The sequence below is a fragment of the Momordica charantia genome (assembly GCF_013281855.1).
Source record: "Momordica charantia cultivar OHB3-1 chromosome 3 unlocalized genomic scaffold, Mcharantia_2.0 BLBB01000003.1, whole genome shotgun sequence".
NCBI lineage: Eukaryota > Viridiplantae > Streptophyta > Magnoliopsida > Cucurbitales > Cucurbitaceae > Momordica > Momordica charantia.
The window spans coordinates 20464924-20491286 of record NW_028275161.1 but is presented as its reverse complement, the minus strand read 5'-3'; the positions used below and the strand labels follow the sequence as shown (position 1 = coordinate 20491286).

At 36.1% G+C, this 26363-nt stretch overlaps 5 protein-coding genes across 7 annotated transcripts; all 5 read right to left on the bottom strand.

Moving 5' to 3' along the window:
- Positions 1-869: 869 nt before the first annotated feature.
- On the bottom strand, positions 870-4614 carry LOC111010769 (Glycine cleavage T-protein family). 2 transcript variants are annotated; one of them, XM_022284308.2, is made up of 5 exons: positions 4370-4614; positions 3694-3755; positions 2303-2878; positions 1936-2054; positions 870-1664 (listed from the first exon to the last, which is right to left on the bottom strand). In XM_022284308.2, exons 3-5 carry the CDS (start codon positions 2858-2860, stop codon positions 1118-1120), a joined length of 1224 nt encoding a protein of 407 aa, XP_022140000.1. In that variant the 5' UTR covers positions 2861-2878; positions 3694-3755; positions 4370-4614; the 3' UTR covers positions 870-1117. The 2 variants fall into 2 exon arrangements, with proteins under 2 accessions (XP_022140000.1, XP_022139999.1); XM_022284307.2 differs by lacking the exon at positions 4370-4614 and having other exon boundaries at positions 3694-4002.
- A 501-nt stretch (positions 4615-5115) lies between these two features.
- Positions 5116-6350, bottom strand: LOC111010750 (uncharacterized). The gene has a single exon (XM_022284278.2). It carries the CDS (start codon positions 6145-6147, stop codon positions 5248-5250), a length of 900 nt encoding a protein of 299 aa, XP_022139970.1. The 5' UTR covers positions 6148-6350; the 3' UTR covers positions 5116-5247.
- Positions 6351-11273: 4923 nt separating this feature from the next.
- Positions 11274-14908, bottom strand: LOC111010870 (uncharacterized). 2 transcript variants are annotated; one of them, XM_022284448.2, is made up of 4 exons: positions 14607-14908; positions 13916-13960; positions 12872-12979; positions 11274-12163 (listed from the first exon to the last, which is right to left on the bottom strand). In XM_022284448.2, exon 4 carries the CDS (start codon positions 12053-12055, stop codon positions 11492-11494), a length of 564 nt encoding a protein of 187 aa, XP_022140140.1. In that variant the 5' UTR covers positions 12056-12163; positions 12872-12979; positions 13916-13960; positions 14607-14908; the 3' UTR covers positions 11274-11491. The 2 variants fall into 2 exon arrangements, with proteins under 2 accessions (XP_022140140.1, XP_087977963.1); XM_088121837.1 differs by having other exon boundaries at positions 12897-12979.
- Positions 14909-18067: 3159 nt separating this feature from the next.
- Positions 18068-22132, bottom strand: LOC111010709 (L-ascorbate oxidase homolog). Its single transcript, XM_022284216.2, has 8 exons — positions 21752-22132; positions 21471-21580; positions 20084-20354; positions 19804-19906; positions 19314-19659; positions 18680-19045; positions 18527-18605; positions 18068-18434 (listed from the first exon to the last, which is right to left on the bottom strand). The coding sequence occupies exons 1-8, from the start codon at positions 21890-21892 to the stop codon at positions 18222-18224; spliced, it is 1629 nt and encodes a 542-aa protein (XP_022139908.2). The 5' UTR covers positions 21893-22132; the 3' UTR covers positions 18068-18221.
- Positions 22133-23027: 895 nt separating this feature from the next.
- Positions 23028-25949, bottom strand: LOC111010713 (endonuclease/exonuclease/phosphatase family protein). The gene is made up of 4 exons (XM_022284220.2): positions 25225-25949; positions 25002-25147; positions 24813-24920; positions 23028-23887 (listed from the first exon to the last, which is right to left on the bottom strand). Exons 1-4 carry the CDS (start codon positions 25736-25738, stop codon positions 23303-23305), a joined length of 1353 nt encoding a protein of 450 aa, XP_022139912.1. The 5' UTR covers positions 25739-25949; the 3' UTR covers positions 23028-23302.
- Between the last annotated feature and the right edge of the window lie 414 nt (positions 25950-26363).

Genomic DNA, 26363 nt, shown 5'->3' with positions numbered 1-26363 from the left:
TCTAAACTTGAGTGCGATAGTTTACAATGTCGAGGAAAAAGTAACATTTTTTGGTTTGTTCGACCATCAAGAATATGGCAGGAGTACTATTTAGATTTGATTTATTTAGTCAATTTAAATATGACTAAAAAAAGTACTTTAACATTCAAAGGTGGATAGGTTCGAAGTTACTATGCAATTCTTAGAACTAAAAAAACAAAAAAAATTAAAGAAGGAATAGAAAATAGAAAAAATAAAGTTATAAACATATGATATTACATTAGTAACAACATATTTAAAATTTATAAATGTAAAATCTTATTCTGTTTTTTAAAAAGTTTTAGAAGCATATTAGTACCGTTAATTGTTTTGCATCTGAGTTTCACACAAAAGGTCCAAAACTAAGATGCGATTCTACTTTATTATTTAATTTGAGTATTGCAATTTCCGATTATTAAAATCTTCTGAAAACTACTCGAAATGTATTTCTCAACTATAAAACTATTTTTAACTTAAAAAACTATATTAGGCATCAATCTCTAGTTGAAAAGGCAGACATGGAATCTTCAAGCCCCAATTTTTTACACACGACCTTCAATTTTGTGAAAAATGGTAGGGAATCACATTCGAATTCCTACGAATCAATCATTTATTCTTTGGTTCCTGTAAAAATACGATCTTACAAGGTTTCTAAGCGCCAAACACAGAATCTGAAGACAAATTATCAACCATTGCAAACACAGAGAAAAAGCTAAAGTTTTTTTAAGTACTTGTTTGAAATCTGTGTATAAAAATTCTTTACATTCTAAAAATAAGAACTTTAAAAAGAAGAAAAGAAAAAAGTTTCTCCAATTTATAGTTTACTCAGCTTTCATGCGCCAACTTCACAGTTTTCAAAGTGGGTACTCTATTATGCAGATTGACACAAGTTATAGTTCAGATTGTTCAACAGATGCTGAAATGCAAGTGGCTCTGCCAGTGCAAGATTACATTTTCATCATCTACAAGTTCTGACTAGTGCAGTTGAGAAACAAAATAACCCAATGCTTCTGACATCTCGCAAATACAGAATTTGGTCAGAAGACATGGGCCATATCAGAAAAATCTTAGGGACAGGTCACATAGTAAACATGAAGAATTATGCTGGCTTGTAGTATTTTGTAGGAACGAATGGCATTTTAGTGACAACACCATCGTAGGTTTTTCCTCTGATAGCAATCTTAACTTTGGTGCCAGCCTTGTGAGATCCAGATTTCACATAACCCATAGCAATATTCTTCTTGAGGCAGGGGCTAAATCCTCCGCTGGTGATTTCTCCGATGTTTTTTCCTTCCTCATTCTGAATCTCACTGTGGCCTCTTGCAGGGGGGCCTGAAGAGAAGAAACCAACACGCCTTACTGCTGGGCCCTCTGCAAGTTGTTTCAGAATTACCTCGGCACCGAGAAAACCGCCTTCTGCTCTCCTCCTTTTTCCTATGGCCCATGCTAATCCTGCCTCGACGGGTGTTGTATGTTGTTCCATGTCATTTCCATATAAACACAGGCCTGCCTCAAGTCGAAGACTATCTCGGGCACCCAATCCTGTCAGTCTTACCTTCCCTTCTGATTTTTCCAGGATTGCTTTGGCAAGATCCACTGCATGCTCTGAAGGGACTGAAATTTCAAATCCGTCTTCACCCGTGTACCTGGTTTTAAGAAGTATAAGAAAAAGAGTAACAAGTTCCATTTTAGATGGTACTTAATCTGTTTGTTTACCATCTTCACCCATTTATTACAAGTTTTGAAAGCAACACGTAGACTTCAATCAGTTCTTTCTTCAGCCACAGGTGATAATTGATGTTATGACAATTAGAGAAAAAAAATTCATGTTGCGTGGTTATTCAAACATTTTGTGTGGTACGAAAAGACTAACTCATTCAGACTGGAAAAGGAAATATAAGCCTAAAGGAAGCATACCCTGTCCTGGTGAGAAAGCAGTGAGCTCCATTGATATCCAAAATGCGGAACTCACCAAAGTAAAGTTTGCTCAGATCCTCTTTTGTCAAGTGTTGAAGAACTGGTGCAGCAAGAGGGCCCTACGAAAGGAAGTCAATAAAGTTTTTCACATTGTTATCAAAATTGGAGCATTCAGAAAGAAGCCATACGTAAAGTAATATAACAATGAATTCAACCTGTATTGACAGGATTAATGTAAAAGGGGAGAACGAGTCTGACAATTTAAGATACAGGTGACACCAACTTTGCAAAAAGGAAGTCTAAACTCGTGACAGTGTTTATGCAATTTAAATTTAGGTTAGGGAAATGAAATGAATGGAATATAGACCTGCAGTGCTATAAGAGATCTCTCGTCATGAATATGCCATGAGACATCCCCGCCCTTCGCCTTGAAGGCCTTCATATGATGCTCAATGTGAGCTAAATCCTTGTCTCTGCAGCCCGCATTCACAACCAAGTATATGTGGTCATCCTTCACCTTGGTGATTACTGAGTCGTCAATGGCTCCTCCTTTCTCATTAGTAAAGACAGTTAGTGTCCCAGTTCCAGGAGCAAGCCCAGCAACGTCAGCAACAACGAGTGTTTCAAGGAAAGGGATACAATCCTTCCCCTTAAGGCTCAGTCCACACATATGGGCAACATCAAACAGTCCACCATTCTGCCTACAGTTCACAGTAGAATCCATTATCGAGTCCTTGTACTGAATAGGCATGCTCCATCCAGCAAATGGAACCATCTTCCCACCGTTAGCAACATGAAAATCATATAGAGCAGTCTTTTTGAGCTCAGACTCTGCAGAAAAGAATCTCCGTCCCACAGCCTTCTTATCAGCCTGTGCAAGTCGGCGGGTAATTGATTGGCCTAGTTGCCACAGACCTCCCCTCATCTTGCTACTCTAAAATATCTGGTCATAGAATTGAAAGAAATTCAAGTGAACAGACAATACTACTTTAAAGTTTAAACCATGAATACCCCTTTGTTAGGAAAGAACAAGATGGAAAACTGAATAACTAGGCAGCTAAAATAAGAGGCAAAATCAGTAAGAATATTATGATGCTTGAAAAACAATTCGGATATATCATGAAAATGGTTCGTATATGACTTAATAACATAAACAGTTCGAGTAACAAGCTACCAACTAGCTAGTTCCTCCAGCAGAGCAAAATTCTTTAGCATAAATTGCAAGCAACCAATTTCAGCAAAACTGGACCATTTCAATGCCATGAGACACTAGAATTAAGAGACGTAGAGTATCATATGATTCAAATACTTAAAGATTGTCCAATTTTTTAAAAAATCAGCCACTTACTTGGAATACCAAGAACAGTACAGATATCATGGAGAACCCATATATCACATTGCAAATTTAAAACGTCAAGCGAATGTAATCTTGAAACAACGCCTGTAACAATAATAGACTGACCGTCGAAAACCGAAAAACAAACCAGTAAGATTACAGACACTTCTTTTAGTAACCCAGAGAAAAATGAATTCCAATTTCCTTCCACAAATATCGAATCTACAAAACATTGTGGTCGTGTGTACGTTTCAAAGTCGATTTCCTAGATCCCATCAGACTATCCAGAAACTTACAAGGCAAATCGACCGACCGCAAGAGGAAGATGAAAATGATCGGAATAGAGAAGAAAAGAGACGGGAAGATGCAATGTCAGCAGATTAAAAACCAGAAATTAAGAGAAGAGAGAGCGAAGCACTTACAGAGATGGGTTTTTCTTGTTGGCCCTTTTATTTTTAGTCCTCCGAGAAACAAATCTGAGAGCCTAAAAGAGCATTTGTAGATTAGTCTCGAGATAAGAGAAAAGCTTGAAGCTTTATATATGCGTAGGTTATCCTACATCATACAGCAACAAAATAATAATAATCAAAAGAAAAAAAAATTAAGAAAAAATGGGAAAAAAAAACTGAGAGAAGTTTGGTGAAATATAAAGTGGGTGGCGTAGGGTGCCCTCTCCCTAATCGATCAGCCAAAAAATCCCCATCTTTAACGGGTGGTGGTGGCACGATCTCACACACCTCCCAATCTCTTACTCTGCCCATTCTTCAGTTGCTTCGATCATATATATACCCACAATGTACAGCGCCTGATGCGAAACCAAATCCAACACCAGCGTATCTCCACCGTTAAATTCGTACTACCATTGACATTGGTGGGACCCGATGGCTGACCGACGGAAATCGGTCAGGAAGAATATCAGAATTCACCTAAGTTCGGTAGGCGATCGCTTCAAAACTGGGAAATAGAAAGGAAAACGGAAAACGGAAAACGAAAGAGCTTCTTTTCAGTTTCTAATTGCGAGTGATACTTTTCGGAAACTTTTGGTAGTACAGTTTCAGACAATTTATTAATTTTTCCGAGGATAGACTTTTGACTTACACGTTCATGAGGTTGAAGAGTTTGGTGGAGAAATAAATAAACCCTAATGCATCTTGTGTTGGTAAAAAAGGCCATATATTGTACTACTTAATTTGAGTCCGGGAAGATCCTCGATAGTCGATCGTGCGCCACCGCGGGAGCAATTGGAAAGATTTTGATGACTGTCATCGAAACTACGTCGGATTTGGACTGATTTGATTGCAGGCGAAATGGCTCATCGTCTCCAAGCGCATCTGATGAGAATGAGATTTTGATGGAAACCTGAGGAGCAAGAAATGGTTTCCGTGGACATACAGCAGCCCGTTAATATCCGGTTGGGCCTAGTCAAGCGATTCCCGCCAATGGATACAAATGGGCTGGGCCTACGTTTACTGATATTGGGCCTAGTTTTGGTAGAGGATATAAATCAGTTCTAAAAATTGTAAAATCACTCATTATTATTATTAATGGTTGATTTAATTATTATTTTATTATTTGGATTCAGCTTCATATTAACTTTAAATGTCAACCTGAATTTAGCTCAACAATTAAGACATCTAATTCATTCTTTCGAGATCGGAGGTTAGATTTTCCATTCCCACAATTGTTGTACTAAAAAAAATAATTGAGTAATATAATTTTTTAATGCCCTTTAAACTAGATCTCATTATTGTTAGCTTGGGTTCTTCTACCATGAAATTGTGACTTGTGAGTAAGGAACTAAGAGAAGTGATTATTGTAGACCAATGGTAAATTTTCACATTGAATGTGTGAAATAGTAATGACATATATATATTGGTAAATACATGCAAAAGGATAACACATGAAGATTTAAAGTGCATGGAATTACAAACAAACAAATTTAAATGGGCAGAGTGTCTGTAAGGCTAAGGCTAAGGCTAAGGTTGAGTAGTAGAGGTTTTAGTTGTAGTTTTAGCATGATCAGTGGACTGATCATCAGCCCCATGGTTTCCCATGCCAAAGCCCATTCCCATCCCAAACCCCATTCCCATGCCGAATCCCATTCCCATGCCTTGTCCTCCTCCATTCCCGCCGCCGCCGCCGCCAATGCTATTTGTGTACCCTCCAAATCCCCCTCCCTCCCCTTTACCATATCCTCCCCCTCCATTTGAACTACTTTCTCCTCCCCCTCCACCGCCGCCTCCTCCTCCTACTCCACTACCTACGCCGCCGCCAAAACCACTGCCGTAACCATTGGAACCTGCTGATCCTCCACCGCCGCCGCCGCCTCCAGCTCCACCGCCACCTACACCACCACCTCCCCCAAACCCACTTCCATGACCATACGCCTCCCCTCCCCAAACAGAATTACCACTACCGCCGCCGCCGCCGCCTCCTCCGCCGCCACCACCTCCTCCGCCGAGGCCAAACCCTGCTCCGAAGCCCATTCCTTGGCCGTAACCATTGCCACCCCCACCACTGCCGCCGCCTCCTCCTCCGCCTCCACCAGCCCCAACACCGCCGCCGGCGCCATATCCACTGCCATGACCAGACCCACCTCCCCCAGCCCCTCCCCCGGACCCTCCCCCTCCGCCGCCACCATTACTTCCTCCATAACCTTCACCATGGCCGGACCCAACCCCACCAACTGAGTTCCCTTCGCCGCCGCCGCCACCGCCACCTCCTCCACCCCCAAAGAAGCTTCCGCATCCCCGCCAATATGGGCAATATTGTTCATTGTTAAATCCCCAGCCGCTTTCACCTCCCCCATACCCCAAAAAAGTTCTGCTTAAAACAAGAATCGTGACACAGAAAAATCTGAAACGAAACTCACCCATTGTTGGCTTTGCGCCACCAAAAATTGGATTGGACTGGCTTGATGTTCCCCATGTTTTCTGGTTTGTGCCTTATAAAGGGGAAGTGGCACGCCTTTACTGGTACTAATCATCAGTACTAAGTTTACTGTGTTTCAAAAAGGCATGAAATCTGCGGGACAAAAAAAACTATATTTATTTGTCAAGAAAAGTCTTATGCATCTCTAAAGCTAAACTACACACCCAACTCAACTCAAAAAGTTCCTTTTTTGTTTAAATAAAGTAAAGGAAAATACTTAGAAATTTCCGGTAACAACTATTGTCCTATATATTGTACTGATTTTCCTTAAATGTTATGATAATTAAATGAGATAAATATAAAAATATTTTTTTAAAAAAACTAATCACCTTTGAAACATTCGACTCTTAATCATATATATAAATAAGTCTTTTTTTTTTTTTTTGAGAATCATATATAAATAAGTCTTGCTGTCAAGAAGTAAGCATTTTTCTTAAATAAATATATCTTTCCAGAAATTCCAAGAACAAAAATTAATTAAAATATAGTCTCCTGGTCAAACTATTTCGTAAAATAAAATAATTAAGTTGAGATTTTTGACCGTTGATGCAGAAATTTGGCCTTTGGGATCTCGCCAAATTCGAACAAGGGACCGATGAGACCTGCAAAATATAATAGCACTAGTACCGGTGTGGCGGCTCCGATGCTTAAGTTTTTAGGGTTTGGTTCACTCTTCTATTTATAGAAGTTGAATTCTATCTTTTAGGGTTTACCCTAGTCGAATCCTTGTAGGCTCTAAGTCGAATCGAGAATCAAGGTAGGACAATTCGGATGGGACTGCGAAACGGGCGGGATGAACCGCTACAATTCTCAGTCGGGAGGTCGAGAACTGCTTGGTGCCGAGGAGGTCTCGACACTGAGGCCTGGTCGGCTGGGGGCCAGCTTGGATATAGTCGGGTGCCGGCCCCCTTTTCCTGGTTCGTGCTTTCTCTCTAGTTTCCTTCGGCCCTCGTCGCTACTACTCGGCGCCGACGGCCACTGGTCAGCTGGGGGCCGACTTGGATCGTCGGGTGCTAGCCCCCTTTTCTTGGTTCGTGCTTTCTCTCTGGTTTACTTCGGCCATCGTCGTCGCTTGTTCCGTTCTCCTTTTCTCTTCCCATAACATTGACATTTCTTCCATGGTTTTAATTTTTATCATGGTCTTAGTTTTGGTGGCTCTTGTAATTGCTTATTTTGAAAGAAAAATATCGATGAGTTTATACCCACCATTTATACGGACCGTAAATAAAAATTTGATAATGCTTAATTTGTTGAGAAATATAAAAAATATTTACCAACACTTAAGTCGTGATCGGTTAGAATTTATCTTTCACTATTAAAAAGATTGATAATTTTCTATTTAAAAAAGATATTAAAAAATCTCATTTTATGCTTTGCTTTCTCTTATTTGACAAAAGTTTAAAGGTTAACAAAAGATGGTAACAACAAATAACACCTAATTAACTTTAGATATTAACAAAAAAAAAAAAACTTTAGGTATTATTAAAAAATATTTCCTTTCATGTATCTTTCATTTCTATTTTGTAAAAAATTTAATAATAATCAGTTCCAATCTTAACCCTTTAAGTATTGTTGTTTTGGAAATCTAAGCTATACATGTTTACCATAAATAATTTTTGAAATCATTATTTAAATTTAAAACTTTTTAAATAATAAAACATATATGTTATTATAAATTATAATATATTTTGTTTAAGAGGAAAGTTAAAAAAAAAAACGTGATATAACTAGGAAGACGTTTCAAATACCGCACATGGGTTATGGGTATGATTTTTTTTTTATTCTTTTCATTGATTAAAAAATCAAGTTAGACAAAGAATATTAGTTTAAAACCTGATCTCACTAACTAAATATATTTTTTTCGAATTTACAACCTCTTGGTTGGAGGTATATGTCAATTACTGCTGAGCTATGCTCGTTTTGACTCACATTAAATTAATATTATTGAACTTAACAATTTTAATTCATAAATTAGTATATATATTTAAATTTTTAAATATACTCTTTATATGAGTGTCAATTTTCTTAGACCATCACCATGTGATAAAAACAGTCATTTTAAATTCCGTTTTTCTTTTATATATATATATATATATATATATATATATAATCTAAGTGTAAAATATAGTTGTCCATGTGACAAGTGTTATTTCCCTACATGCATTTAATTAACCAAATAATTATTAAATAGTTAAATTTCTTAGATAGTGGAGTAGGTGACAGCATTCTTCAAGAATGCCTACTGAAATTGTCATCCATGATCGAAGCTTCAAGTCTAATACAAGGAGGCCCCCATGAGATTTATTTTATAACATTTTGATTTAGTCCAGTCTGTCAGTATACCCTTTTTTTCTTTTCTTTTTCAAATTGATTGTATTTAATTTATTCATGCAAATTGAATATTCATTAATTTATATAAGGCATGGCCGCTTGAATATATTGTTCAACCACGACAGAGAAGCACTCCACTTCTTTGGCCACGTCAAGGAAACTGGAAAGTGGCCTTGTTATTTTTTTTTTAAATACAAATTCAATAACAACATTTGAGAAATAATTATACTTTTGAGTTCACCTCTAGAGTTATTTTTAAACTCAAAGATTTGGAATTTGGATTTGGCATTTGATGACTTGGACGTTCCTTATCCCCTATAGACCAACATAAATTCTTTTCGGATATGCTTTATATTCACTCACATAATTTAAGATTGTTCGTAACTACGTACCATTAACTTTGGAGTTCTTATAATTGAGATACAAGTCTACTTTGTTGTTATAGGGTATATATAGTTACGGTCAATTCTTTCAAGTATTTTTTAACCATGCAAGCATGATCTCAAGATCTCTCTCATTTGAATGCGATGTCGGTTTATTCATGTACTCCTTCTCTACGTAGGTGTCATAATTTAAAAAATAAAAAATATATATTCATAATAATAAACCCCAAGCATTTCTTAAGATTCAATGTATTTCATTTAAAAATTATAATTTGTAAAAAATTTATATTTTAAAAAAATATTTGTACACTTTTTAAGCATATATATTGAAAAAAGAAAACTATTTTGATTGATAGTAGAAATTACCAAAAAGTTGGAGAATTATTGCAGCTTGATTATGTATATATGTAAGAAACAAAACGAAAAAGGGTACGTAAAGGACAAAACACAAAAAAGGAAAAAAAAAAAGAAAAGAAAAAATAATGGTTCATATTTTTCGAAGCCCAACGAAGAAAAAATCAAGGAAGAGACTTTGAAAAAATATGATAGAATCTTTTTTTCCATCAAATCTTGATTTGTATTGCTTGAAAGTTTGAAGTTGTAGTGCTCTCCAACACACACAAGGAAAATTTAAATATAATCTATTAATATATTATTGCATGGCTTTTATTAAAAATAAAAATTAAGAATTTGGTTGGACTTTGATTTGGCTAAGTTCAGACACAGCTTAACCTGCTTCCATTGCTTTTGATCAATGGAGTATGAACTACTCCCACCCAGCAACTCTCTCCCAAAAGATATTATCTTCTAGATATGCCTTTTCATTTTTTATGTATTTATTGGTCTGCAATTCAATGAATATATATCCTAATTTTTCAAACACCATGGAATTATATATGGTATATAATTGGATGAGACTAGGCCAGTGTAGTTTTGATTGAATAGGTTATTTAGAGTGTGTTTAGGGAGAAAATCGTTTTTTTTTTCATTTTCAAAATCATTCCTCTTTAAACTGATCATGTTTGACAAATTAAAAGATTGATTTCAGGAAAACTTAAAATTATTTTAAATTTATTTTTAAGGTAAATAATGATTTTGAAAAATCAATTATGCTTAGGGTGTGTTTGGGAATGATTTTGATATGGTACAAATTTTTTTTTTGCTATGGTCAAAATCATTTCCTTTCTTAGTCATGTTTGGAAAATTAAAAATTGATTTTAAGAAAGCCTAAAATTACTTTGGTACTACTTCGACAATGATTTTGAAAAACCAATCATACTTAAATCTCTTTTTTTTAATTACTAATTCTACCATCACTCCCAAACACACTTAGTGATTTTGAAGGAAAAAAAATAAGAGATTTTAGTACAATTGATTTTTCAAAATCACCATCTAAATGATACCTTAAAAATCAATTTAAAATCATTTCAAGTTTTTTTAAAATCAATTTTTTAATTTGTCAAACATAATCAATGGGAAGGAAAGTAATTTTAGGAAAGTAATTTTGACAATGGTAAAATTGATTTTCATCCTGCTAAGTTAATCACTTCCAAATCCACCCTTAAATTTCTATTTTTCAAAATCACTCATTCTACTATCACTCCCGAACACATGGACAAATAAATATAATGTAGTATGCGTATCTGCTTGTAAATTGGTTGATGGCCTGACGGCTTCTAAGGTAAATGTCATAAAATTTCTCTCTCCGTTCAATTTATTATAATTCACTAATTAATTAAAGAAATTGATAAAAGCTCACTAATTTAACAAAAATCAAATTTCTCAAATTAAGTTTGATTAAGGTATAGAATCAATTGTTAGATAATTCTATCAAAACTTTTAAATTTAAGACAAAAAATCAACTGTAATTTCGTTTTTGTCTAAATTCTATCAATTATTTCATAAAAAAAATATTTGTTTTCTAACTCATTAATGAATTTTTCAACAATTTTTCAAATTAAAGTCTATCGAAAGGTAAAATTTGCAACACAGGTGTCCCCAAGAGACAACTTTGGAGGCTTGAGGCTTTAAAGAATAACCTTAGCCATCGAACAAAGACTCCTTGCGTATGTACGAGTATGGGGCAATGCATAGATCCAGATATAGGGGCATAAAGCCCAAATGGTTCCCGACTCCTAGGTAATAATTTGAGTATGGGAAGATCCTCGATTGTGTGCCACCAAGAGAGCAATTGGAAAGATTTTTATGCCGGATCATATATTGTATATCATTTTGATTGGGTCGCCAATGATCTAACTTCTTTCCTAGATGGTTGGAAGGTTCGATCCTCCATACTTAAAAAAGGTTGACGTTAATAATAATATAATGTTTTTAATAACATATATATATTGGTAAAGTTAACCAAAACACAGCTCAATAGATTAATACATATATAGTAATAATATATATATATAGGTAAAACTAACAACGAATTAAAGTACATGTATCTAACTGTAAAACTAACAACGAATTAAAGTACATGTATCTAACTATGAGATTGAGAGTTTTAATTCTCACCTCCATGTGTTGTATATATTAAAGACTTAAACAACGAGTGACAGTGGGCATAGCGTGTCTAAGGTTGAGTATTTGAAGTGATTTTAGTTGTAGTTTTAGCTAGATGATGAATGCATTCATCAGCTCCATGGTTTCCCGTGGCTTGTCCTCCTCCATTCCCCTCACTGTGCGCGTCCTCCCCTTCGTTGTCGTCGTCGTAGTATCCGCGGCCATTGCGAATTTCTCCTCCACCCATCCCAATACCGGCGCTGACACCAGCAGCCCTAGCACCGGAGCCGATGCCAACGCCGAAGTTGGGGTCAAATCCTAGTCCACCAGGCCCAACACGGACGCCGGTGCCGGCGCTGACGTTGGAGCCAATTCCAATACCAATACTACCAGTACCTCCCCCAGTCCCTCCTCCAACGGCCTCAATGAAGCTTCCGCATCCCCGCCAATATGGGCAATGATATTGTTGATTGTTAAATCCCCACCCGCTCTCACCTCCTCCATACCCCAAACAAGCTCTGCCTAAAACAAGAATCGCGATCACGACACACAAAAATCTGAAACTTGCAAACTCACCCATTATACGTTGGCTAACAAACTTGGGTTGCAGTGGCTTGAAGTTGATGTTCCCCATCTTTGCTGGTTTGAGCCTTATAAAGAGGAAGCGGCACGCCCTTTACTGGGCCTGGGCCTAATCATCAGATCACTACTAACTCTACTGTGTTTCAAAATGCCGTGAAATCTGCGCGACAATAAAACAAAATAACAACATCACGACTGTTGTGGCGAAAGGATTTGGTAAAATTAATAAAATAGCAGTCACGTTTAGGTTTTTTCAAATATAATATTAAAAAAAAAAACGATGTATATTTGTAATACTAATATTAGTGTTTGTGCAATAGTATGTGATATACATCTAATAAATATTATTGATATAAGTGTTTGATTTACTATCAAAATATTATCTAATATATTACCAATGATATAAGTGAAATTTTTTTGCTATATTTGAAAATTTTTAAAATAAGTGACATATTTTGAAATACATAAAAGATTTTTGCTACTCAATGCAATTTAAAAAAAAACGATATATTCCTTAATCATATAAATTAGCTCTTACTAGAAAAAACAAGTAAATATTTTTTTCCTTCAATAAATATTTCTTTCAAGAAATTTCTGGAACAAAAATTAATCGGAAATTGAGATATATGACTCCTTTAATAATTCATTGACACGACCCGTCCCAAAACACCTACTAGTCTTAGAACGAGTCGCGCCGACCACAGAACCTGTCTGACTATGGAGTCCATGATCAACTTTTTCTTTCTTTGACCTGAAACTTTGACTAACAAATTCTGGATGGGAGCATACTAAAATTATATCTTTATAGAAAAATTATTCTTACATCCATTCTAAATATTCTTTTCTATCAAAGGGTGCGGATAAATACTTTATACAAACAATTGCTTGCATACAGAATGTCATGCAACTCTTGAACTATTCTGGATGGCAGAAACTGATCTACTTTCCTCCTAAAACTCAAAAGCTCAAGTATAGCCTGAGAGAAAACAAATGATAAAGAGTGAGCTGAAAAACAAATGATAAGAAAGTAATATCGTAAAATTTCTTACATATACAATTGAAATTTCAGGTTTTAAAACAAACTTCATAAAACTAGAGTAACAAACATTCTCATTTAGATTTCATAAAACTTATATAATTAAAAACTCAGTAAACTTTATCATAAATGAACTTGTAACAAGGATTTTCTTTCTAGGTAAACTAAAAAGGCAACACTCCCAAGCCCAGGATTTGGATTCGGATTTGGAATCCGAATTTGGCCCTAATCACCTCAGCATTCCCCTGCGTCCCCTACGACCTAGTTATGCCAACTTCTCAACCTGCTCTGAAACACATTCTAAAACATATAAAACATCCTTCTTTCAAACATAAAACAGATAGATAAAACTGAACACCACACATGTATTCATATTCTATTCTAGTCTACTGGCATAGAGTAATCTCAATACACACAATAGAATAATTCTCTCAACGCAGAGTAAAATAGTTCCAATGACCTTCTATTTCTGGGTATACTATAGAAACACATTCTTATAGCATACGGGTAATTATCTGGATACAATAACATGATGATTTGAAAACTCTTCTCAATCTCATAAACTGTTCTAAAATTATTTTCTTCTTTCTGAGAACTTTTCTAACTTTCTCAAATCATTTCTAACATCTTTCTTTCTAACAACATTTCATGAAATTCTAAAATCATTTTCTGAAATCTCTTTCTAAATAACATTTCAAACATTTCTCTAAAATCGTAAAACATTTCTAAATTCTCATAAACATTTATAAATTCTCAAACAAACACATTTTCTTTCATTCTTAGCAGAAATGCTAAATCACACATAATAATAGATATAATTTTTCAGAAATTCTATAATAGTAGATATCTAAAACATTTAATAAGGTAATTACTCACAAATCCTTGAAACCAGGTCATTCACCGCTCCAATTTCTGTCTGACCTGAAATATATTAATCCAATATCAAATTAATTCATGCTTTAATCAAATATAATTTCAACATACTCTTATTCCCAATATAAATTATATTATCTTTCAAATTACCCCATGTATCAAATTAAATAATTCATTCTCTCTCTTTGTTGAAAACCATAACTTTTTCTTTTTCTTATCACCTTACAAATGTAGGTCCCACAAATACAATTCAATTTCTTTTCTTTTCAACTTCACACGTCAAAGCCCCCAATTTTCAACAATTTCATTTTCATTCTCATTTTTTTAAACTACCATTATTTCTCTCTCTTCCATTCAACAACCCCTCTTTTTTCTTCAAAACTCAACTCACGTCCTCTTTTCAATCTTCTTTCTACCATTTCCATGGTTAATTTCTACCACCCCTATACTACATTTAATTTCTACATTTTACAACTATTATTCTCCTCCAAATAACCTTAACAAGCTCATAAGTAAAAGTTTAACTCAAACTTCTATGGAAGTCTAAAATCCATCGTCTCTAAGAAACTTCTTGAACATAAAATAGAACAACCCATAAACCCATTTCCACTTTCTATTCTTCCAAAATCATTCAAGAAAACAAGTTTAATTATCAAGTTTTGCTCATTTTAATAGTGGAAATATTCACTTTTACCTTCAAATACAGGATTCCCGGCCTCTAATCCTCAGAATTTTTTGTCAAAACCCTGCTCTCCCTCTCCTCTGTTCATCCTCTTCATCTTCGTTGCTTTCCCCTCTTCTTTTCTTTCTTTTGCTAAACTTTTCTTCCCTTCCTCCTTAATTAGCCACATGTCCACCCTAAACCACATATGTCCACCCTAAACCACATGCCTTTCACAAAAATTCTCAAATCTTTCTTTGTTTTTTTTCTTCTTTTTCTAGACCCAAAAAGACCATAATGGCCTTATAACTTTGCCCCTTTTTTTTTTCCTTTTTAGAAATCAATGACAAATGGGTCCTTATATTGATTTAGGATTTATGACACCCTTTTGAAAAAACTTAGTTTGTGACCACACTTCCCCTTATTATTTACCTCTTATATTTTTATCACTGGAAAAAGACGAATTTATCCTCATGGTCAATAAATAAGAATTTATGATACATTAAATTTTCACCTAACTATTCAACCCAACTCCAAATTGTCAAACCATCGATTACTCATGTTTTACATATGAGTATTTGTACAATACGTATGTGATATACATCTAATATACTAATGATATGAGTGTCTGATATACTGTCGATATACTATCTGATATACTCTGATATAAGTAAAAATTTTGCTATATTTAAAAAATTTTAAAAATAGGTAATATATTCTGAAATACCATATTTCTTAATCATACAAATAAGCTCTTGCTAGCAAAAAAAAAATGTAATTATTTTTTTCCTTCAATAAATATTTCTTTCAAGAAATTTCAGGAACAAAAATAATGGGAAATTGGATATGTGACCTCCTCAATAATTTATTTTGAATTTATGACCCATTTTTGAAAAAATTTAGTTTGTGACACCACCTCCCCTTATATTTTACCACTTCAATTTTTTATTACTGGGAAAAGACGAATTTACCCCAGGATTAATAAATAATTATTTATGATATATTAAATTTTTACCTAACTATTCTACCAAACTCCGAATTGTCAAACCATCAATTACTCATGTTTTACATATGAGTATTTGTGCAATACGTATGTGATATACATCTAATATGCTACTCATATGAGTGTCCAATATACTGTCGATATACTATCTAACATACTCTGATATAAGTGAAAATTTTTTCTATATTTGACAATTTTAAAAATATGTGACATATTTTGAAATACATAAAGATTTTTGCTACCCACCACAATTAAAAAAACACTATATTTCTTAATCATACAAATAAGCTCTTACTAGCAAAAAGAAAGTAAGTATTTTTTTCCTTCAATAAATATTTCTTTCAAGAAATTTCAGGAACAAAAATTAATGGGAAATTGGGATATATGACACCTTCAATAATTTCATTTTGGATTTATGATCCCTTTTGAAAAAACCTAGTTTGCGACTACACCTCCCCTTATTTTTGACCTCTTAAATTTTTTACAACCGGGAAAAGATGAATTTACCCTCATGGTTAATAAATAAGCATTATATTAAATTTTCACCTAACAATTCTACAAAACTCCAAATTGTCTCAATTACTCATGTTTTACATGTGAGTATTTGTGGAATACGTATGTGATATACATCTAATATGCTACTGATATACTGTTGATATATTATCTGACATATTCTGATATAAGTGAAAAATTTTGCCATATTTGAAAATTTTAAAAATAGGTGACATATTTTGAAATACATCAAAGAGTTTTGCTACCCACTACAATTAAAAAAAACACTCTATTTCTTAATCATACAAATAAGCTCTTACTAGCCGGAAAAGAAAAGGTAAGTATTTTTTTTCCTTCGACAAATATTTCTTTCAAGAAATTTCAAGAACAAAAATTAATGAGAAATTGGGATATATGACCAATTCAATAATTAATTTTGGATTTATGACCCCCTTTTGAAAAAACCTAGTTTGTGACACCAGCTTCTCTTACTTTTTACCTCTTCAATTTTTATCATTGGAAAAAGACAAATTTACCCTCATGATTAATAAATAAGTATTTATGATATATTAAATTTTCACCTAACTATTCCACAAAACTTCAAAATTGTCGAACCATCAATTACTCATGTTTTACATATGAGTATTCGTGCAATACGTATGTGTATACATCTAATATGCTATTGATATTAATATAATATAATTTTTTCTCAAATATTATTTTAAAAATGTTTATGATAGTCAATGTAATATTAAAACTTTTCAAAATATAGAGGTATTTTTAAAACATATGATAAAGTTGGGAGGTATTTTTGCAGTTCAACCTTTATAATAAAAACGCAAGCTTATATTATATAATATTATAACATGAAATCACATAAATTTGTAAACAGCACACAACAACACTTCAACTAAATAACAAATACTGAAGCCAAATCAGCTGCTAACTTCACACTCAGCGAAGACCACATAGAAAGTAGATTTGATAAAAAAGAACAACACAATTTGAACTCAGGGCAGTCCACCGCCAAATCCTCCACCGCTTCCTCCTCCGGCTCCGCCGCCTAAAATTCCACCGCCACCTCCTCCGCCAAACCCGCCGCCGCCTCCACTTCCGAGCCCTCCAATTCCAGACCCAAAACCCCCTCCACCTCCACTGCCAAAGCCTGAACCACCGCCTAGTCCACCGCCACCGCCGCCACCAAACCCTCCGCCGCCGCCAAGCCCGCCACCAAATCCAGGAAAGAATTGGAAGGGCAATGTCTTCTCATTCTCATTCTCATTCTTAATGTCTCCCCCATTTCTTACAATCTTTCTGGGCTCTGAGGCACAGATAAGTGCACCCAGAAGCACCAGCCACAGAACCTTAGAAGCCAAAGCAAAAGCCACCATATTTTTTAAAGAGGGATTTCTTTGGATGTGAATTGGGAGTTTTTCAGAAGGAATTTATAGAACTTTGAAAACTGAAAAATAAGGAAAAGAAATGGCTGAGATGACATAAAAAAATTTCTCAACATATCATCCATTATCCGTGCCTTTGCCTTGCCAGGGCAGTTCAATTTACAAAGCCAGAAGAAGCTGCCTTTTAGTTGAGACTTCTCATGCATTCCTTGTTGATGAGCAGTTCCTGATCAGGAATATTCTTCCACTTTTTTGGTTGCCCCATCAGTTTTCCCATTACATCATTTAAATTCTCTTTCGACCAATCACAAAGATTGAACTGTTGAAGCTCTTTTTTGTAACATTTTCTGACCTTTTAGGTAAAGTGAGATAACTTCTTCAATTTGAGTAGTTCAAACTTCTCTCTCTGTCTCTTTTGTAGATGAATGAGATTGATTAGATCGTACATCAACTTAAACTCTTGAGTTCTCTTTAATTATATTTGAACTTCATTTGATTGATCATTGAAACTTCCTAACAGACTTTGAATTCAATTTCTTCTCTTTTTTAACTCAAAGACTGAGTTATAAGCAAAATGTGCAAGTATTAATAGCCGAAACTGGGGTAGGTAATTGGACGAATTTGATTAAAGAGCTCAAGTTGAGCTTTTTGAACAACTTATGTTCGAAAGGAAAACTAAGCCTATGTCCGCTAGATCAATCACCAACAAGAATATCGTGTCACCCGCTCGTGACAAGTGTAAGATTTTGAAACTTAGAGAGGCCTCGTGTGACGACCACTGGCCCGACCACAAAGAAGCACATTTCTAGGGACTGGCAGCTCATCTCTTAAGGAGGTCGATGAGGTATAAACCCTGAGATAAAACTGCTGTCCCAGGTACTGCCTTGCCCAGCTCTCAGATCTTACATTCCACATTCCTACATTATCCAGTGCCATATAGATTGCTGTCCACGACTTTGGATAAACCTGAATTTTATGAAAAAACAAAGGTCATCAAAAGATCATATTTAGAGACAAATACAGATTGAGCTAGCTCTTGGATTCATAGCAGAAATTACCTGAGTCGTGCAGCGGGCAACCGTGTCCCGCAGATTGTATCGAGCTCTGCTGGCAGGAGTCCACTGGCCTCCATCCATCCTGATCAAGCCAGCAACATGTTAGTGAGACTAGAACTGATAACTTGGTTTAAAATATGAAATTATAAGCCTTACCCGACAACAAAGAACGAGTAGCCATTGATATGCCAAGACTGCACAGTGTCTTCCCAATTTTGCAACACGATTTCGATGTATTCTCGAAAGTTAGAACCCATGACAGAGGTCTGTAGGTAGGCATTTCCCCAAGTGGGAGTGGTGGGAATGCTGTTGAGATTGAAAACTCCGGAGATCTTGAAGAAATCTGCCAGTTTCAAGGGAGTGTCCGCTTGAACAAATGAGACACTGTTGACAGCAAACCTCTGCTTACCATTGATAATTGGGGCCGAGTTCGCTAGTATTATTGTTCGGCTCGTTTTAATCAGTCCATAATGGTAGGAGCCTTGTGGGTTGGGTCTAGGTCCACTTGCAGTCAGATTCCAGCTGATTGCAGAAGAGAATGAAACTAGATTTTAACAAGCAGTGTAGCCACACAATTTTGCAAAACAGGAATAGTACATTTATATTTACAACTTCCATGTTTTGCAAGTTTTCCCCTAGTTAAGCAAAGTGAAGGTAACTAATAATTAACAATGATTCAACCATATGGCCAAAAGAACATTTTAGATTTTACTAGACTAACAAGCACTTGAAATGCTAATAGAAGAGTGAAAGCCTTTGAGAAGCAGAGGAAATGAAGTTGACAAAATACCGGATAGATCTGGCCTGCTGGAGAGACCAAGCGATCTCAGTGGTCGGGCCACCTGGAACTGGACCGGAAATTTTCTGCCATGAATTGCTGTAGTGAAGTACAGCTGTTGTCGTGAGTATCGGAGAGGTAAACCGAGACGAAACGACAACGTAGTAATCCTTAGGAGGCTGATCGGCAGTGACCAACACAGAGTAGGATTGCCCCAAATGAATGTCGAGAGAGGAATACGTGTTCTGGAGAGTGTGAGATCCTTCTACCTCCACCAGTTTCATCAAATGGCCCTGAATTCTGAAGTTAATGGAAGCTGAAAGACCCACATTTGATATTCTGAACCTATATGTCTTCCCTGCAAACAAATATCAAGATCAATAAGGAGAACCCCAAAAGCCTCCTGTTTGCAACAAATAGAAGTTCTCTCATTTTGAACTGCACATCAGTGTGAGTTATAGAAATGTTATGAAAAAAGTTGACAGCAACGATTGTTCTTCACCTGGATCAACATTGAATGTGTATCCATTCCACCCTCGACCGTTGATTAGAAGCCCATCTGGAGATGGAAGATTTCGACCGCTATCCAGAACTTGTCTCAAAATCTAAAACAGAACAAGACACCAACTTTAACAGAATTCAAAAGAATGAAGAATTCGTTTTCTTGTTCTACTTTCTTAACTGCATTTCTCAAGCATACAGAGAATGGAGAACAAGGAACAGGGAAAAGAATCGGGTACGGAATCTTCGTGGCAGAATTTGATTAGAGTTAGAATGCTTACATAGTGATTGGTCTTGAACCAGTCACCTGCTAGCACTGTGAAGTCGCCTGCAGGAGGAGCAAAAGGAACAGGAATTCCAGGGCGGCTCCAAATTCTGATGCCTCCAAATGCTCCAGCTGCTTTGTGGAATGCTGTTGATGGGAAGTAGAAGTAACTGCCAATTTGGTCTTTTGCCTGCATAATATAAGTGAAGTTCCTGAATGGAGGAATAGCACAAGTAGTCCCATAAACTCCATCCTGCCATGAGTTCCTCCTTTGCTGTAGCCCATTCCTGCAAAATCAAACGCACACGAAATGGTCAGATTTCGTTCTGGTTAGAAGTTGGAATCTCATCCCGATACAATGTATTGTCCATGTTGAATCCCATCCCAAAATACTAAATCACAACTAGATTCAAAAGCTTAAGTTGTTAAGGTAATTTTAGATCATGTCTAGAAGTTGGATTTTAGAACTACTTTTGTTTGTTTGTTTGTTTCCTAGAAACGTATATGGACAATCGTTTTTCGAGTTTATTTTTGCGTATTCTGTTCTTGTGTTGAAAAGGCAATAAAGTTGAAGGTACAGAAAATGGAAAACGTAATGATTTCTTCACCTTACTCAGGACCCATCAGATTTAATGCAGCTGAGATCAATAAAATTGGTACGCCATACAGACCAAGATTCAAAGATGATAACTTTGCCTTATTGTAGCAATTAATGTGGTTTCACTGGGGAAACTTTGTAGAATGATAAATAAATAAATAAGAGATGCAAACATCTAGCATGTGAACACTGAGAGCTACCATAAGATGCCCACTAGTGGAGAAGAATATTTTAATCTTACAGAAAAATTAATGCAAGGAATCAATAAGATCTAAGAGGGTCATCTAAATTAGTAGGGTCTGAGAATTTGCCTCAGACCATCACAGCAACAGGTCAGATTAACTAATCTAAACGTCATTAAGGTTGTTTTAATGACACCCATGTAACAGAAGCAGCTACCAAACAAAAATAATAGACATAAAAAGAGTGATTAAAGAGGATGTTTGCTTTATAAAATTTACCCCCACCACCAAAAAAATTTTTAAAAAAAACAGCCTCATTTCAACAACTCACTGACTTTACTGCGCTAAAACTTAGATCTAGAGAATGGAGCAACGGTGAAAGTAGAAACTTTCCCAAGTTTCCATTTTCCCTCCCAATCCGACTTATTGGCACATTTCCCTATGTAATTGAACGCAACAATTTTACATTTGCTACTCCCAAACGAAGAGTAAATGCACATCATTTGCAAAGCAACAGACAGAGAATTAATTTCCTCGGTCCTGGTTTTCCAGTTTCCCAGTAACAAAACAGAAAATGCAAGCCATTAAACCAATAGAAAGTAATATATGATCAGTATAGTTACCAAGAAAGGAGAAACGGCTCCTTAAGATAGTTGTAAACATTGATAATCAAATTATCATTAGTAACAGCATCGATCTGAGGCCCTGGGAACTGCCCATTGATCAAGATTCCCTGCCACATGTTCCCCACAACAACCAATAAGCTCCAAACTCATTCTTTTCAAGATACCATATTGAACACACAACAAGAAGTTTTGAGAAAAGAAGAAAAAAATGTCAACTTTTATCTCTAAGAAGAAAGCCCTTTCCAAATATATACATAGAAATGAAAGAAACAGAGCACCTGTTGCTTAACTCCAAGCGGGTAGATATCGCCATAAGTGACTTTCCACGTGAAAAACCTATATGGGTTATCAGCATTAGCCCCATTAACAGCTAAAAAAACCAAGATAATGAGAGAACAGAGTACTCTGCATTCCCTCATTGTAATAGAGAGAGTTCGATATCAGCTTGAACGAACAGAATGACAGATCTAGAAGAAAAGAGATTTTTCAGCAGCCTAAGTAGAGAAAAGAAAGGAACCAGAAACTGGCTTTCTCTCCCTAAATCTACAAAACTCTCTGTGTTTCTACGTTTGCTATAAGCTGAAAAGAACGTCTTGGATGTTACCCAGAAGGCAGTGTGGAGGCTTGTGAGTTGTCAGTGTTATAGTTTCACAGAAAGGCGTAGGAGATGCAATGAAATATGGAGGATGGTCCCTCCAATCAGCCACCGTCAATCTCAGCTTGTTATACGCCCAGTGGGGTAGGCGCATTGGCATGGACGGTCGTGATTGCGTTGAAAAATAAAATTCCATGAGATGATTGATGAAGACCAACTGAAATTTACGAGGGTTGCCCCTCTCACGTGCAGGTTGGATAATTGAAAAGCTCTGCCGATATAATTAAATGCAAGATTCTTCTACTGATACAGCACTCCCCAGTAAACTCACCGTCACGGGGGCTTATCACCGCCGCCGACGCCGCACCTCTCGACATTGAAATGCTCCGGCGGTCTCTCTCCCCAAGTTTCAACTTTCAAGTACATCGTCAAAAATACAAAAAATAAAATTAGTTTAGAGTTGAACTTAAAAAAATGATTTATAAGTTTTTTTTTTCCGTAAAACATGGGGGGTACGGGTAGGGTTGGAGAATCGAATATGGCAAATCTCTAATATATTTTAGTACTCAAAAAACCTAATTCACATACATAAAATTGAACTTAACTTTCATAAAACCATTAGATACAGTTTTTAAAGTTTTTGAAAGTTCTAAATTTATAATCTGGGCTTGAATTTTAAAGACAACGTTAATCTCTCCGAAGACAAAGGAAGGATGTGTAAAGATTCTTGTAAGAGGAGAAAAAACATGGAAACTTTACTCCCTTTTAATTAAAAGTCAACTAATCGACCTTGGCCTGTTTAAAAAGGAAAGAAAACAAAATACAATTTTAGTTCAGCATATTTAGTTTAGTTGCTTATATTGCAATAACAAAACAAAATCACATGCAGTAGGAGTATAGGCCGCACGTGCCTGTGTCGGATCAAAGTCCACTCAATCGGTAGGCAAGAGAACCTCAAATAATTTTCAATCTTCCGTAAGAGGAAAACCCTCTTTCAATCTTTCTGTGTTCCATTATCTTGCTGCCTTCAAATTTACATAATGTTTGTACCAAAAGATTCAACAAGAAAGTGCTGAAAAACACAGAAAGAACAAAATCTTAAACCCACGGTTTGGTTTTAAGCTAGATACAAAATCGCACGCGATAAAGCATGCATTTTGAAGCACTGCAAATGACCAAAAAACACGATTCGAGCAGGCTTCAACCATACAAAACTGACGACAAAAGCCTCACATTACAGGCTGCTTATTGTCAACAGCAGGCCATAATGATCACTGGGCAAAACAGGGAGCTCCAGTTCCTTCATCTCTTTTCCCACTTTCTTCTCCTTGGTGTATGATAAGCCAGGTATTGGATCAGTACCTATCATTTCAATGGAACTTGCCTTGTAATCTTGTAATTTACAAACAAATCGGTCCAAACGCTTTTGCAACGTACGGTTCCCAGATAGCATCTTGTTTGATTTGGTGTCGTATGTCCAACCGTTTTCGCCAGGCCTTAATTCTTCCCAAGCATCAATCCAGCCATCAGGAAATGGGAACCGACCGTCCAACTTGTCGTCCCAGTTCATGTCACCGCCAAAAATGACATTAGGAGACTCCTTGAGAGAGTCAATGGCTTCTTTGGCTTGAATTACGCGCTCTTTGCTATACATTTGATTCCACTTGGGAGGTGCAGGGCAAGGACTCTCAAGATGGCTTGTGGCAACTGTCAATGAAATCCCGTTTTGAAGTTCAAGATTGGCAATACAGAGTTCTCTCCCCATTATAGAATTGAAAAATGGTTTAACACTGAAGGATTTCACAGGCAGTTTGCTCAACTGCACATTAAAAGGATAAGGAATATCATTGATGCAAAACTACTAAAATCGAGCATAATACTATAACAACAATAGGTACTTCCCCTCTTCTACCTCTCTGCACAGACAACAAAAGAACTAAAACGAGAATAAGATTAGGAGATCTATATAGATGATAAACAAAAAAAACAATAGTACACAAAACCTAAGCTCATACAGAATTTCAAGAGTGAATGTGGTTGATAGGAATGCTAGACCTCTACTTATGGGAGAAAGATAGAAAAAAGTAATTAGTAGAGTTAGTTATATGGGAGTGTGGTGAGGTGTCTTGTGTGCAAGTGTCGGTCACATTTGGTAATAACAGACAAAATAGAAGTTTGTTGGGTGTTTCAGAAAGCAGTCACACCCATATTTGGGCATTCAGTCTAGTCTGTATTTTGGTCTAGAGTTTGCTCTTGGAAGGAAGGGTTTTCAACTTTCAAGCCTCTCAAAGAGCTTGGTGGTGGCATTCTTGTTGTTTTAGTGCATATTAATCCAATAGGTCATCTGAGACCTATTAATGATCGGGTCATGAGTCGAACCATAAGCGTACTGGAATTTAGAAGATCGAAGAAGCACTGTACTAAACTAACCATGTATACAACATTTGCCAGACAATCAATAAAAATAGTACTAATTCCAAAGTATTTCAACAAACGCTAATATACTCCAAATGTTCAAACAGCACTTCTCAATGATGAGGGAAATGTTAATTTATGCATTGAATCACTTGACAAACCCCAACACTAAATATTGTTGCGTTTATTTTTGGCAGAGGAGACAATTTGACATCATATCATCAACCATGTCGATTACAAAAAATTACACTTTGCAAAGCCAACCCAAAACATGCTTTAGTAATGTAGGAAATGAAAATATCAAGCAAATGAGGTGACAAAAAGCTCACCAGCAGACAAAAGTATCCCCTAGAATGAGCATCCTTAGAGACCGAGCAGCGATAAACTTTCCACCAGTTGAAAATCTGGAAGAAGTTGTATATAGCTGGGGTAACTTCCTGCGGCACATTGTAGATAGATGTAATGCAAAACTGAATTCTAGAAACTCAGACATGGATATAAAACTGAGGAGGGAAAACCTGAAAGCAAACAACATCTGGTGAATGGCGTTGGATAAGTTGTCCAAGGGCTCTCATTCTATTATGCATCTCCAAGTCTTCCCGGAACCAGACATTGTAACTCAAAATCTTAATCGACGTCAAACTTGTCCTAGTACTAGAATCCCCTGTCAGACACCAAGAATGAGACAAATTCCCTGGTCATATACTACAATACTAATGCGAAGACAATAATAAAACAAACCCATCTCAGCAACCGTCTTCCCCGATGCCTTAATGTCCCGAAATGCGCCTAATTCAGCGAAATCGTCATGACCCACCACAGGAACAGGATCGTCTAGTTTCCTTTTCTTGCAGGGCTGCAAGGGGAAGAACACAGACCCCACGGAAGAACCCGCATCCGCATCTTCGCTGATTTCGATCAAATCCTTGAAACTGGAAAGCGATAGGGCTGGAGCCCTGGTGCCACAGAGTTCGCAGTCGGAACTGTTATAAGGGTTCAGAAAGGTGCAGGCCTTGCAGGACCATTTAGGGGCGGAGGAAGAAGATGGTGGTGGTGGCGGTGGGGAGGAAGGTGATAGACAGATTTTGCAGGCTGTCTTTTGGGATGGTGAGTTGATGAAGGTGCACTTTTTGCAGGACCAAGTAGACATCGGGACGGAGAGACTGCGAAATGTTTGAAAATTTGTCACTGGGCAATGGAGAAAGCGGCCGAATGAGAAAATTAGCGAATCTGGTCTTGTTTGAAACTGAAACATTAACGATTTGGGGGTAAAAAAAAACGATTTCCTAGACTTTTGCTGCTTTAGTTCCTATTCAATTTCAGTCTGACGCTGGACGCCGGCGCGCTGCCGCTTGCGGAATGTGACGTATCCGACGTCGTTATCTTCATGGAGCAAAAGTTGTGAGATAGGTATTATACCGATCTAAGCTCATGTTAATTCTAGTGGACAAATCCAAGAACAAGGATTTAAAAAGAAAAAACTATGAAAAAAAATTAATTTTTAATAAAAATCAAATTCATCTTTAGTGGTCTACCTAAATTGTTTAAGTCATGTATCTTTGGCAAAAAGTAGTGACTTTGAATCCAATCCCCACATCTTGTATTTAAAAAAAACATCATCTAGTCAAAATAAACCAACAAAATCTATCCAAATTCTAATTTTTAGTTTTATTTATTTTTCTTTTCAATGATTGAGAAACATAAGTTTTATTGTTTATTACTCAATTTTAAAAAACACTTCCAAAACTGGATAAAAATTTTGAAAATAACAAACTCTAAGTTGAAAAGAAAATGAAATGATGCGTAGCTTAGTAGATCTATAAATACCATTTTACTGTTGTTATACCTCTTTATCCTTTTTCCCCTACAATGCCTAAAAA